The sequence below is a fragment of the Papio anubis genome, chromosome 4 (assembly GCF_008728515.1).
Source record: "Papio anubis isolate 15944 chromosome 4, Panubis1.0, whole genome shotgun sequence".
NCBI classification, from domain to species: Eukaryota; Metazoa; Chordata; class Mammalia; order Primates; family Cercopithecidae; genus Papio; species Papio anubis.
The window spans coordinates 106270166-106285643 of record NC_044979.1 but is presented as its reverse complement, the minus strand read 5'-3'; the positions used below and the strand labels follow the sequence as shown (position 1 = coordinate 106285643).

Genomic DNA, 15478 nt, shown 5'->3' with positions numbered 1-15478 from the left:
AGCTGAAGAAACAGAGGGCCAAGGAAATTAACTGACATCACACAGACCGCAAAACTAGAACCTTCTGGCTGCCAAACCGGAGCGCCTGCCTCTTGTTGCTCCTCAGCAGAGGCACAGCTAGCTTGGCAACCTGTCTCTGGTTGGAGTCGCCCTCTTCCAGGGCAGCCCTGGCACATCCTCACACAGGAAGCTGAGCTGAGGAGCTTTCATTTCCATTACTACCTCTAATTTTTTATAGGGGGTAGAGGCAATTAAAATGCAATGTTTAGGCAGAGGACAGAAGTTATGTCGGGGAATCCAGAGCTCTTTCTTACTAGATTTCTGTAAGTATGGATGTGAGAAGAATGGGCTATAGGATTCAAGACAGAGTAAACTTGAAGAGATCTAACAAGTTCATTAAGAGCCCAGCTAAAAAATTAATTAGGTGAGACGTTATATGCAAATGGACCAGCTACCTTAACATAGCCTATCCATTGCTAAAGGCATCTACAATAAAATATAATAATGTTTACATGAAAAGAAAAGGTCGTTAGGCAAACACTGCCTTCAAGTCAGAAATTTACATGCTTTTCCAAGACTACCTAGTGCCACCTGCTGGATTTACATGTGATAAAACCTAATAAGGAAGGAAAAAATACTATTAATAAGTAGCAATTCCCAATCCTGGGGAAGTCGGCTTCAGTTACTTAGGCCACCGGGCTTTCCTTACTATCTAGCTCTTCTGAACCTTTGACAGCAGTTACAAACTGACTTGTAACATCCCTTGCATCATTCCAGTTCTTGCTTCATAGAGAATACCAAAGCAACTGGATTTTCTCCACTTCTTGTACCATACTCACAATCTTCTATGCGTTCTACACACATACTTTCTTCCTCGCATCATGAGAAAACTGTAATTCTATATCAAATAAATCCGTGAACTGTGGCTTGGGCTTAATTCTCCCCATTCTCATGACCTTGCTCTATGAATTACCCCGTAAGCCCTAGTTAAGGTCCTCCATGGCCTCTATCTTCAATCTCTTTGGCCCTATCAGAAGCTGCCCATCTACATTTAAAGCCACTTATGTCTCTCCCATCTTAACAAAATGTTGACAAAATCCTCCTTTCAACCTACATACCTCTGCAAGCACAACACTCTTCTCTCCTTACTCCTTTACTGCCAAAGTGTTTCCAAGAGTTTCCAAGCTCCTGTGCTCATTCCTCATCTCCCACTCACTCTGGACCCATTTGCAGTCTAGCATCTGCCCTCACCTGCGCCAGAATGATCACCCAATAGTAAGTCCTACAGTCCTTACAGAATCTGATCTAACTTAACCACTCCCTCCTTTCAATGTTCTCTTCTATTGGCAACCATGATGCTAGATTCTCCGTTTCTCTCCCTGCAGTCTCCTCTGAGGCTTCCCTCCTTCCATCCGTCCTTTCAATGCTGGCACTCCTCCAGTGAGTTGGCTCTGCTTCCCTCACTTGCCTTGGGCTTCCCCATGCTGCAGATATCCACATCTTTACCTCTACTAAATGTCTGTCTTGAGCTCCAAACCCAGAACTTTCACACATGTTTCCAGGCATCTAAAATTCAAATCATGTAAAACTTAACTCATTAAAATTTCCCACATCGGTGGGAACTGACTAGTCTTCTTTGGGGTTGTCATTCTCCAATCTGCTTTCCACATTGGTCAGAATGATTTTCTCAATCCCAAGTTGAATAATTTCTTTCACTTAAAATCCTATAAGAGCAACTCACTGACTCCAGGATAAAGTCCAAATTCTTTAAAAGGCCCTTGAACTCTTGTCCCATTTCCCTAACCACACTTTCCTCCTCATTCCCCACCCGCCAATCACACGCATGCACTCAAACTCTAAGCTCTAGCTATCCTGAAATACCTTCCACTGTCTGCATGTGTCATCCTTCTTTTCTTTGGGTAGCAGTGACAAAGAAGGGCCCTTCAAGGCACTGTACATTCTCCCCCTATCTAGAACACTTCTCCCCTTTCTCCCTGATTAACTTACTCAGTTTAGAAATTACTTCTCTCAGCAGTTCCCTTTATCCCACCCCACCCACAGTCAAGACCTAATGTCCCACCAATTGACAGCGATGCACCGTTTTCTCCTATTAGAGTATTACATTGTGCGTGGCTGTTTATTTGTATTTCTCTCTTCTAAACTAAAAGCTCATGAGTAGAGGAATTATTTTTTGTGGTCTTTTACATTCCAACGGCAGCACAGTGATTGGCATATAAAGGACATGCAACAAATCTTTACTGAACCAACTTGTCACTTAATCACAAAGGATTTCATTCCTATGGGAAACAAGTCCGTATTTCACAAAATGGAAAAAAGGAAGTTAAAGACTGTGATGTTACTTACTAGAAACCCTCTTTCTTCAACACTGGAATTCACTTGACATTTTATTTTTAAATAAATATGACCTTCCAAAGAAGATAAAAAGGGGACCTGCAAAGAAAACAGGTAAATTATTTGCAAAACCGGTTCAAAGTGTGACTTTTCTTAATAAATCATATATAAATCATGAACAGAGAATATTACAACTTGAAAACACAGTGTTTTCTAAAGTTGGAATATAAAAGGCATGGCCAAAAAGCCATTGGTTCCTTATCAACAAATACTTTTGAAGAATAAATTCATTCAAGGTAAAGCTTGACAAAACCAAAAGCCCTAAGTCTCAAGTTAATGTCAGAAAGAAAACAGAAGACAATACTTGGGTTTATCTCCATCAACAGGAGAATATACTCAGTAAAAAACTGGATAAACCAACCTGTAAATTCAGAGCATACAATACCATCCAGCAATAAAGAACAATAAACTGCAGATATGGAAAAGCCAGTCCTTGAATTCATATGGAATTGCAAGAGACCCCAAACAACCAAATCAATCTTGAAAATTAAGAACAAAGGCGAAGGAATCATATTTCCCAATTTCAAAATGTAATTCAAAACTTTGGTAATCAAAGCAGTGTGGGCTGGCTGGACATGGTAGTTCATGCCTGTAATCTCAGCACTTTGGAAGGCCAAGGAGGGGGGATTACTTGAACGCAGGAGCTCAAGACCAGCCTGGGTAACATAGCAAGACCTCGTCTCTATTAAACATGAAAAAATTAGCCAGGTGTGGTGGCACATGTCTGTAGTCCCAGCTACTTGGAAGGCTGAGGCAGGAGGATCGCTTGAATCCAAAAGTTCAAGGTTGCAGTGAGCTATGATCATGGCACTGTACGCTGGCCTGGGCAAAAGCCAAAACCTTGTCTCAAAGAAACAAAACCAAACAAACCAGTGTGGTGTTGGCATAAGAATAGACATATGGACAAAAGAAATGGAATTGAGACCAGACATAAACCGATGCATCTTATGGCCAACTGATTTTTGACAAGGATGTCAAGACCATTTAAAGCGGAAGAGCAGCCTTTCCAAAAAATGGTGCGGAGAAAATTAGATATCCACACGCACCAAGAGTCATGGTGGAGCTCCACCTCATACCATTTATAAAAATTAAACCCAAATGGATAATATCCTAAGTATGAGAGCTAAAATTATAAAACTCTTAGAAAGGCCAGGCGCAGTGGCTCACGCCTGTAATCCCAGCACTTTGGGCGGCTGAGGCGGGTGGACCGCCTGAGGTTAGGAGTTCAAGACCAGCCTGACCTTGAAGGGATTTCACCTTCAACATAGTGAAATCCCGTCTCTACTAAAAATACAAAAACTAGCCAACGTGGTGGTGCATGCCTGTAATCCCAGCTGCTCGGGAGGCTGAGGCAGGAGAATCACTTGAACCCGGAGGCGGAGGTTGTAGTAAGCGAAGATCGTGCCATTGCACTCCAGCCTAGGCAACAAGAGTGAAACTCTATCTCGAAAAACGTTTAAAAATAAAACTCTTAGAAAAAAACCATAGAGGTAAAGCTTTGTGATCATGGATTTAGCAGATTTTCAGATATGATACCAAAGGCACAAACAACATGAGGAAAAAATAGATAAATTAGACTTTACCAAAATTAAAAACTTTTCATTACAGAGGTTCCACAAAAAAAATGAAAAAATAAAACTACCATATAACCCAGCAATCCTACTTCCAGGTATTTATCAAAAGGATTGAAACTGGGTTCTTGAAGTGCTATCTGCACTCTTACGTTCATTGCAGCATTATTCACAATAGCTAAGAGATGGAAATAATCTAAGTGCCCGTCAGTAAATGAAGAGACCAAAAAAATGTAGTACATACATACAATATAATATTCTTTAGCATAAAAAAAGGAGATCCTGTCATACGCTACAACATAAACAAACTTTAAGGACATCATGCTAAATGAAATAAGCTAGTCAGAGAAAGAAAAACACTACACGACTCCACTTATAATGAAGTATCTACGTTTGATCTTATCCAAAAGGCTGAAAAGCAACATATGGGCTGGGTGCCGTGGCTTACGCCTATAATCCCAGCACTTTGGGAGGCTGAGGCGGGCAGATCACGAGGTCAGGAGATCGAGACCATCCTGGCTAACACAGTGAAACCCCGTCTCTACTAAAAATGCAAAAAATTAGCCAGGTGTGGCAGTGGGTACCTGTAGTCCCAGCTACTTGGGAGGCTGAGGCAGGAGAATGGCATGAACCCGGGAGGCGGAGCTTGCAGTGAGCCAAGATCGCGCCACTGCACTCCAGCCTGGGTGACTGAGCAAGACTCTATCTCAAAAAAGAAAAGTAACATATGAAATCTGTAAAGTAGACAATCTCATAGAAGCAGAAACTAGAGTGGTGGCTGCCAGGGACTGGGGAGGAGAATATGAGGAGCTGCAGTTCCATGAGTATAGAATTTCAGTCATGCAAAATGAAAATTCTATAGATCTGCTATATAACATAATGCTTATAGTTTACAATACTTCACTGTATACTTAAAAATTTCTTCAAAAGATAAATACCATGTATTATTTACCACGATAAAAAAAATTATAAACCTTTGCACATCAAAGTACTTTATCAAGAAAGTGAAAAGACAGTCTATGGAATGGTTTGAAATATTTGCAATTTATATATCTGATAATATCCAGAATATACAAAGAAAACTCTTACAACTCAGTAACAAAAAGACAACCCAACTAAAACAACTCAAACAAACCAAACTAAAAATTTGGCAAAGGACTTGAATGGACATTTCTTCAAAGATACATATTTTGTCTTCCAATAAGCACATGAAAAGACATTTAACATCAACAGTCATTAGAGAAATTCAAATCAAACCTACAATGAGGAACCACTTCACACCCACTAGGATGGTTATAATTTAAAAATAAAACAAACAGAAAATAGACAATGGCAAAGATATAGGAAAATGGGAACCCATATTACTGGTAGAAATATCAAATAGTGTAGATGCTTTGAAAAATAGTTTGGTGGTTCCTAAAAATAATTATCATATGATCCCACAATTCTGTTCCTATGTATATGTACAAAAGAAATGAAAACAAATCATGCACACACATGTTCAAAGCAGTTCTATTCACAATAGCCAAAATGCGGAAACAGCCCAAATATCTATCAATGAATGAACAGATAAATGAAATGCTGTATATACATATAATAGAATATTATTCAGCCATAAAAATAAATGAAGTTCTAATACATGCTACATCATGGATATACTTCTGAAACATTACTCTAAGGGAAATAAGCCAGACATAAATAGTTACATATTGTATGATGATTCCATTTATATGAAATATACAGAATAGATATAGCCATAGAAACCAAATGCAGATTGATGGTTGTCAGGGGTTCGGGGGGAGGGAAGATAGGCAAAGACTGCTTAATGAGTAAGACTTTTTACTTTTTGAGACATAAAAATATTTCAAATTAGACAGGTATTTTGCACATCACTGAATGTACTAAATGCCACTGAATTATTTAGCTTAAAATTGTTACTTTGGTTACATTAATTTCATTTCAATACATTATTTTTTGAAAACAATGAACTACTAACATGAACAGCAGCATGAATAAATCTTAAAAACATCATGTTGAGCAAAAGAAATTAGATTCAAAAGAGTACACATTCTTTGATTCCATTTAAATGAAGTTCAAGCCCAGGTATGGTGGCTCACATGTGTAATCCCTGCACTTTGGGAGGCTGAGGCAGGAGGATCGCTTGAGCTCAGGAATTCAAGACGAGCCTGGGCAACATAGTGAGACTCCCCATCTCTATTTTCTTTTTTAAAAGATAAAAAAAAATTAAAAACAATAAATGAAGTTCAAGAACAAGCAAAACAAATCTATGGTGAAAACAGAGATGAGAAGAATGGTTGCCTGTAGAGGTTGGGATTGACTAGATGAGAGTGATGGAAATGTCCCTTATCTTGACTAGGTATTGGTTATATAGGTGTATTCATTTGTTAAAACTCACTGAATGCTACACTTAAGGTGTCTATAATTAACTGAACATAATCTTTTTACAACTACATTGAGTACAATAAATTGAACATATTTAAATATAGGGTTTGATGAATTTTGATATATGTATATTATAACCCATGAAAACTTGACCACAATCATAATAATGAACATTTTCATCACCCCTCAAAGCTCCCTCCCATAATCCTGCCTCTCTCTATTCCCATCTCCAGGAAACCAATGATACGCTTTCTGTTGCTATAGGTGATTTTTCATGCACGTCATTTTTACACATCAAAAACAAGTGTTTTTTTGTTTTGTTTTTGTTTTTGAGACAGAGTATCATTCTGTTACCCAGGAGGCAGTGGCATGATCTTGGCTCACTGCAACCTCCGCCTCCCAGGTTCAAGCGACTCTCACACCTCAGCCTCCCAGGTTCAAGTGATTCTCGTGCTTCAGCCTCTCCTGTAATCCTGGAGTTACAGGCACGCACCACTACACCTGGCTAATTTTTGTATTTTTAATAGAGATGGGGTTTCATCATGTTGACCAGGCAGTTCTTGAACTCCTGACCTCAAGTGATCCAGCCACCTCAGCCTCTCAAAGTGCTGGGATTATAGGCATGAGCCACCGTGCCTGGCCAAAAAGAAGTATTTTTAAAGAAAAGGAACCTAAACATGTAAGAAAATATTCTTAACAACTTAGCAGAGGAGCAACCTTGCCATAAGCAACAAATTTTGCAGGGAAAAAGAGAAACTAGTTGAGCCTTCAGCGGTTGAGCATGGGCTGAGGTAGACAGGCAGCTCAAGAAGCAGAGGCAGAGCTAGCTCTCCCTACCCGCCAATTCTCCCCAACAGGAATTTTGCTGAGAAGTGATGGTGGAAGATATGTCTAAAAAGCAGAGAGAAATCTTGTAGACATGCAGTACTTAGATCTCAAAGTTCTGCTCAAAGGTGGGGCCTGAAACCATTCTCAAAGCATTTAAAACAAAACTTGAACCAAATCTATTCATAGCCTAACTTCAGCTCAGTTTCTGATTACATAAGAGACCAGTCCCTAATCCATACTGTCTGAAAGACAAAAGAGCAAGGTATTACCTATTTCAGTCTCTACTGTTCTTTTATAATATAATATCTGGCCTGCAATTAAAAAATTACAAGACATGTGAAAAAGTAGGAAAACATGGAACTTATCAAGGGAAAAAAATCCTGTCAATAGCAGATCCACAGATGATCCAAATGTTAGAATTAAAAAACCAAAAACGTTTATACAACATTAAAATATTTAGACGAAAAGATGGAGAAAAACTAGTGAGAAAATGGAGAACTTCAGCAGAGAAATTGAAACTGTAAAAAAAGATCCAAATGAAAATTTCAGAACTAAAAAAAAGTCTGAATTTAAAAATTCATTGGCTAGGCTTCACAGACTAGATCAAATCAGGAAAAAAACAGGTGAACTTGAAGAATTGATAAATAGAAACCATCAAAAATGAAGCACAAAGAAAAAAGAATTAAATGAAAACCAAAAAGAATGTCACAGACCTGTAGAAAAATAGTCAATAGTCTACATTAACTGGAGTTTCAGAAAGGAGAGAGCAAGGCAGAAGAAATAACTTTAAGAGACAATGGCTGAGTATTTGCTAAGACTCATAAAACAACTAACTACAGATCATAAAGCTCAGTGAAACCAAACAGGATAAATACAAAGAAAACTACATGTACGCACATTAAAATCAAACCATTAAAAACGCAAAATAAAAAAGCAGAAAAGAATGATGGCTGGCTGACTTCTTATTAGAAACAATTAAAGCCATAAACAATAACATCTTTAAAGACCTGTCAACTTAGCAATCCCAGTGACAATATCCTTCAGAAATTAAGGCAATATAAAAACATTTCTGGACAACCAAAACCTAGAGATTTCATTTCCAGCAGACCTATATTACAAGAAATAATAAAGACAGTTCTTCTTGACAGGACAACAATCTCAGATGGAATTCTGAATCTACAAGAAGGAAGAACCCCAGAAATAGTAAATATGAGGGCCAATTTATAAAAATATATCTTAAAATTTCTTTTAAAAATTGATTCAAGAGGCTGGGCACAGTAGCTGACACCTGTAACCCCAGCACTTTGGTGGATGGCTTGAGCCCAGGACTTCACGGCCAGCCTGGAAAACATAGCAAGACCCCATCTCTTAAAAAAGAAAAAAACGGATTAAAGAAAAAGTAACAACAGTGCATTGTGTGGTTTATAACAAAGAAGTAAAATATATTGGGATGGGAAAATGAACTATATTGTTGTGAGGTTCATATTGTAAGGTACGTGAAGTGGTGTAACAGTATTTCAAAGCAGACTTTAATAAGGTAAGGATGCATACATTATTTCCTAGCAACGACTTAACAACAACAACAACAAAAAAACTAGGTAATTATAGCTAAAAAATCCAAAAGAGGAGATTAAAAAGTATTACGAAAATACTCAATTAATCCAGAAGAAGGCAGGAAAGGAAAAACAAAGCGGCAAAGAACAGATGAAACAAATAAAAACAAATAACAAAATGGTAGTGTAGGAGTTGGCAAACGTTTTCTGTAACTTACACAGACTGTATACATGGTGCCATTCAGTCAAGAGAAATGTAAACAAATATAAAGATGCACTTTTTGTGAAATACCTTTTGATCTTATATTGAAAATACAGTTTTTATGTGAGTGCAGGATTGCTATAAGAAAGGCATACCTATAGACTCTAATATAGGATTAAAGGAAGGTGAAGGATTTTCAACTGGAAAATTTAATGCCAGCAAAGGATGGTTTGATAATTTTAGAAAGAGGCTTTAGAAATGTCAAGGTACAACAGGAGAAGCAGCTTCTACCAAATGAGATGGGAGATGAGTTCCCAGAAACCATTAAGAAAATCAATGAAGACAAAGGATATCTGCCTGAACAAGTTTGTTTTTTGTTATTGTTTTCCAAAACAAGGTCTCACTCTGTCACTCAGGCTGAAGTGCAGTGGCATGATCATAGCTCAATGCAATCTTGAACTTCTGAACTTCTGGGCTCAAGCAATTCCCCCATCTCAGCCTTCTGAATAGCTAGGGCTACAGGTGCTTACCACCACCCCCAGCTAATATTTTTTCATTCTTTGATGAAAAACAACTTTTTTCATCATTTATGTTGTTCAGGCTGATATTGAACTTCTGGCTTTAAGCGATCCTCCCACTGTGGCCTCCCGAAGTGTTGGGATTGTAAGTGTGAACCACAGTGCCCAACCTGAACAAGTTTTTAACTCAGATAAAAGTGCCCTATTCTGGGGGGAAAAAAGAAAAGTCACAAGGGACCTTTATTAGCAAAGAAATAAAGTGAGAACCAGAATTTAAGGGAGAAGGGATAGGCTAACTCCTGTTTTGTGTAAATGTAAATGGATTTATGATCAGAACTGCCCTTATCTATAAAGCTGCTAACACCCAAGTCTTGAAGGGAAAAGATAAACACCAACTGCTAATCTTTTGGTTATACAAGGCCTGGATTGGTTCCATCAATGATTTGTCCCTGAAATCAAGAATAAAATGGTAACATACATACACATATGATTGATTAATTGACTGATTGATAGACAGGTATCTAAAGTAATGTTGACTTCTGAGTCAAAATAGAAAGGAAGATTGAAGTGTCTGTCATTCCTATTACCCAGGGAAAAAGAATGCCATCCCAACTGGATTAATCTTAGTTAAGTCTAAATTTCAGTTTTTACTATAATTAGTTTCCAATGATTTGATCCTCTAACATAGCAAAGATAATTTAAAGGGGGAAATTCTAAGACAAAAAGTATAAATTTCAATAGACAAGTTTCATGAGACGAATCTCCAACTGCCCAAATTTGAAACCGATCCACAATGTAGAACCAAAACATCATATGCCTCACAATCCTATTTTGTAAAAATTCCCTTTTCGCTTTTCCTTACAGTGAGTTTTAAGTTCCTTAGGCTCTTTCCTCTCAATGTTATTTAACGGAATTCCATTGTTTAGCACAGAGCATGCTACTGATAACAAAAATCAGAACGATGAGAAGAAAATGTGCCCTCTTACTCTACAGCTGAAGAAAAGTAGACAATATTTTTGGTTAGAAGCTTGTCCTGATAAAGAAGTAAATTGAAAATATTCACAAAACCATCAAGTGTACTACCCCTACCCCTAGTTGAGTGTGGAGGGGGACTTGCATGAAAATGTATGATCCTATTCTGTTTTGTGTTTAACAAAGGAGTCTTTTAAGACATCCACACTTCAAAGATTATGTTAAGAGCTGTAAAACATAACCTACAACCAGGGAGACTGTGTAATGTGTTATATGCTGGGATATTTTTGAGGGTGAAAGGGGCACCATTAATAATTACACAAGGCCAACAGGCATAAACTGGATAATTTAGGACATACCAGAATGCCTAACCATTTTCTTCAATCCCAAAACTCTATAATCCTAATTGGTTGTTTTACTTCAAAATTGTTTGCTCTAATAATATTCAAATTGACATTTCTATTTCCTAAAAGGTATAAATATGAGGTTCCTTTAAGTCAGAAGAGGAACTGTGGGACATCCTTCTCCCTTTATCTATAATAGGATAATAAAACTATGACTGTTTTGGATTCCCTATTCAAAGAAAGGTTTTGAAAGTCTGACTCACTAAGATTTGTAATTTAAATTCCAGGATGCCAGGCTTTAAATCAGATCTGAATAGCCTCAAATAAGATGGAAATCCACTGACAGTGGTGTCCTAAATCCGTAGAGCAAACCAACTGGATTAACCTCAACAGAAATTCCATTCTGAAAGGGCCTCACAGATAACCCCTGTGATTGTTGTATTACTGGTCAAGGCACCAGTAAAATAAACCAAGACTGCCATGTACTGACAGTATCTGATAAGACAGGAAAGACATTTATACTCTTTCAGTGACAATTAAATGGGATTATTACATGAGTATAGAAGGTCTTATATTTTTCCCATCAACTTCAAGACCATTTAAACTTAACTATTTTAAATATTCTCCTACATCAAATCCAGGCAATTGGAACAAATATTTGCTTCCCCTCCTCACTCAGAAAAGCACAAAATTTGTTTCAGATTTTACTTCTAAATGGTACTGTATCTGACTGAGAAGGAGTCTTAAGAGTAAAAGACACAACAAATTAAATTGAGTGGTTTGATTTTGCATTCGATCATGTGGTTGGCTATTTAAGTTATAAATTCAAAGGAGTTAAGTGAATGGGAATATAATTTAATTTTAATTGGTAAATGTGACATTTTGATTTAAAATGGCAGCCAAAAAAGTTTTTAAAAGGACAGTCTATATTTAAGATACGTCATTGAAATCTCTTTCATTTTACAGATTAATGAAAACTCTTACATATGTAGAAACTGGCTATGTGACAATACAGAGTAAAAAAATACAGTTCATAAAATCTCAATTCTTACGGTTATCTAATTTGCAAATCCTATTTTAAGAATTTAAAATAAAATAAAAAATACCATCCAGCATTTTGTTAACTAGCATCTCTTTAACCCAGACAATGTTTGTAACTGACCTTTACAAGAATATTAAAAATTTTTAGCTGGGTGCGACGGCTCACTCCTGTAATCTCAGTACTTTGTGAGACCAAGGCAGGCAGATTGCCTGAGGTTGGGAGTTTGAGACTAGCCTGGGCAACATGGTGAAACCCCGTCTCTACTAAAAATACAAAAATTATCTGGGCATGGTGGTGCATGCCTGTAATTCCAGCTATTTAGGAGGCTGAGGCATGAGAATTGCTTGAACCTGGGAAACGGAGGCTGTAGTGAGCCGAGATCGCGCCACTGCACTCCAGCTTGGGTGACAGAGTGAGACTCCGTCACAAAACAAGAAAAAAAAACTTTAAAAAGTTTTCCAAAACATATTATTATATTCAGTATAATTTTAGTGTTAAATGTATTATAATTTCAAAATTAACAAGCAAAGGGTCATCTATATAGCAAAATACCTATTAGCCAATTAAGACCATAAAAATTTTCTACTTTTGGCCAGGCACAGTGTTCACGCCCATAATCCCAGCACTTTGGGAGGCCAAGGCGGGTTGATTATTTGAGGTCAGGAGGTTCAATACCAGCCTGACCAATATGGTGAAACCCTGCCTCTACTAAAAATACAAAAATTAGCCAGGTGTGGTGGCGGGCACCTGTAATCCCAGGAGGCGAAGGTTGCAGTGAGCCGAGATCATGCCAATGCACTCCAGCCTGGGTGACAGAGCACAACTGTCTCAAAAAAAAAAAAAATTCTGCTTTTATTTAAAACATCACCAATAGCTCTTCAAGTATACAGGAGGTCAAAAATATTGAATAATTCTTAGTTTTAAATATAGTTAATAATTTGGTATTATAATTGTACCTAGAAAAATCAATATTGAAGTGAATACAGGATTTTAATGAACTATAAGAGAGAAGAAAGAATATGGAAAAAGACCAAAACACCAAACATGCATTGAAAAAATAGAAAACTTTCAAAGAAGGCTTTAAAGTATTATGAGAGTGGAGAACAAGACGCCCATCTATAAGAGTCTCATGATAGAATAATGTACATAATGTCCTTAATTATTCAAAGTAAACAAAAAGATAGTTAGTAAAACAAATATATGTAGATCAAAAATTAAGGATTGATTTTTAAGCTCATTAGTTTCAAGCAAAGAAAATAATGACAACCTTTTCCTGGAACAAATAGCCCAGTAGCTCTCGCTCTCTTACATCATAATTTATCTAAAACAGACAAAATAAAAGACAGAGAGAAAAAAACCCAGGATCACTCAACTGGTTAAAGTAGCTGAATTACTAAATAAAAAGTTACAAAAAATTTTAAAATTAACTTGTTAAAATACATTTATGCATTAATAGTAATAAAAACTTCAAATACAGTCTGTTTTTTGTCCATCAACTAAAAGAGAGCATTTCATAGAATTTTAGTTTCAGGCTAACTTAATATTCTGTACTGGAAAACAAGACCCTAGAGAAATGAGTTGACTTTGCTCAATGTTAAAGAGTAAATCACTAAGGGTAAATACTAGAAACCAGGGCTTCTAATTTTTATACTTCTTCAACTCTATATTCTCACTACAGAAATCTCATTTGATAATATAAATTATCACTGTATCATATAGAAGTCAACCTAAGAAATAAAATTTGCCTCTAGTTAGTCTCACTCCTTAAAATAGTCTTGATGAAAAAGGACTCAAAAGTGATGTTAACACAGATCTGATTTTTGAAGCTTCTAATATGAAAGGGAAGTATGAGAAGGAAATCTCTTAGATTCATAAGTACTTTTCTAAGAGGTTAATCTACTTTTCACTATCTTGTCAAAACTAAATTCATAAAATATTGCTCATTTCTAAATATAAGTTCAAATAGGCTGGCCGGGCAATGTGGCTCACACCTATAATCCCAGCACTTTGGGAGGCCAAGGCAGACAGATGACCAGAGCCCAGGAGTTCGAGACCAGCCTAGCCAACACGATGAAACCATATCCCTACAAAAAAATATAAAAAATTAGCCAGGCATGGTATCATGCGCCTGTAGTCCCAGCTACTTGGAAGGCTAAGGTGGGAGCCCACGAGGTTGAGGCTGCAGTGAGCAATGATCAGGCCACTGCACCCCAGCCTGGGTGACAGAGTGAGACTTTGTCTCAAAAAAAAAAAAAAAAAAAAAAACACAGAAATGGAAATAGGCAAGGTATTATGTTTTAAAATTATAAACTTAACATCTAAATGCAGGAAGTAATACTTCTTAGCCAGAAGTGATACTTAGAATAAACAAGCATTCACTGAAGTTCTAACTATTAAAAGGGAGACATACTTCCAATACCAAAAAAAAAATCATTTAGGTACACTCATACCTAGCAAAAATGTGCAATTCTAAGAACATACATTTTCAGTCGAAGATTTCAAATACCTAAAAGCATTGTGGCATTTCCATTGACCTAATTTTTCTAAGATTAAAAAAAAACACCACACCCTCACAAATAAAGTTGGATTACCTTGTCCAGAACAAACTTAGTATTTCCTACTGAAGACAATGATAATGTGTAAGATCCGACAAGGGCGAAGTTGCTGGTTCGCACAGCATTGAGACCTCCTGGACTGGCCATGACTGTGAAGAACGAGGAAATTAAGTTTAGTTCAGAATGACTTTTGTTAAGTATAAATAACAATTCCTCACCCCACCCCGGTAGAAGAAAATTAAGCTGCCACAGAGAAAAAAAAAAATTGCCTCATTTTCCTTCATCTTTAAATATGGGGGAAAAAATCAACTTATTTCCTAATGAAAGAAAACTATTAATTTAAGAGAGGTACAAGCACTCCTTAATAATTGGGATGGATATGTTTTTAAAGATATAGACCTAAAACTGTATGCATAAAAAGCAACTTCCCAATAAAAAACATGGAAAAGACTTCAGTGCTAGTTACAATGCAGGGTGACAAAATCAGCAGCAGAAACTATCTCTGCACAGGTCTCTTAGTAAATCTCTTGTGCCACAGAGAAGAAAGACCAATAGCCTAAAGGAAGCGAGTGAAACCAGCTTCATCCTAATTCCTTTTGGAAAAAGGTAGGCCTAAAGTCATTCTAAAGAAGGCTTTTCCTGGCTTGGCGGCATTCTAGCTCCCAGTGAACTAGAAAGATGCATTTCTGACATGATACAATGCCAGTTATGATCAGTAAAGCCAAAAGAAGTAAAATCTGCAGTATGGATAGCACAAAACAAATCTATACAACAGGAGTTGAGGTAAAGAGTAATGCTACCTGCTGCTAGAGCTGAATAACATGACGACTGGTGCCTCTATGATGGTACCTAACAAAGGTACAACCAAACTGCATGCTACTCTGGCCAGTAATCTTGTAACTAAGAAACCCACATAGAAAATATTATTCCAAAGGAGATCAAGGTAAACATTCATAAATCAAGATGGCCTATACATATGTAAATATGCAAGTGCTTAATTCCTTACCTTATTCTAAAGTTTCAAATAGTTCAAGATACACTCACCTGAAGAAGCAATGTTGCTTTTCTAAAAAAAAAC

The 15478-nt window shown here is 37.0% G+C and overlaps 1 protein-coding gene across 5 annotated transcripts in view; it reads right to left on the bottom strand.

The window, feature by feature from the left end:
* The window catches only part of ANLN (anillin actin binding protein), a 64558-nt gene that overhangs the window by 12264 nt on the left and 36816 nt on the right, over positions 1–15478 (bottom strand). For 3 of the 5 annotated variants that reach the window (XM_009203101.2, XM_009203102.2, XM_009203103.2), the window contains 4 exons: positions 15445–15466; positions 14437–14549; positions 13113–13166; positions 2365–2451 (listed from right to left, as the gene is read on the bottom strand). In XM_009203101.2, the coding sequence (XP_009201365.1) occupies positions 2365–2451; positions 13113–13166; positions 14437–14549; positions 15445–15466 (276 nt within the window). The remainder of the gene's footprint in view (positions 1–2364; positions 2452–13112; positions 13167–14436; positions 14550–15444; positions 15467–15478) is intronic. The other 2 variants (XM_003896102.4, XM_003896101.4) reach the window with 1 other exon arrangement.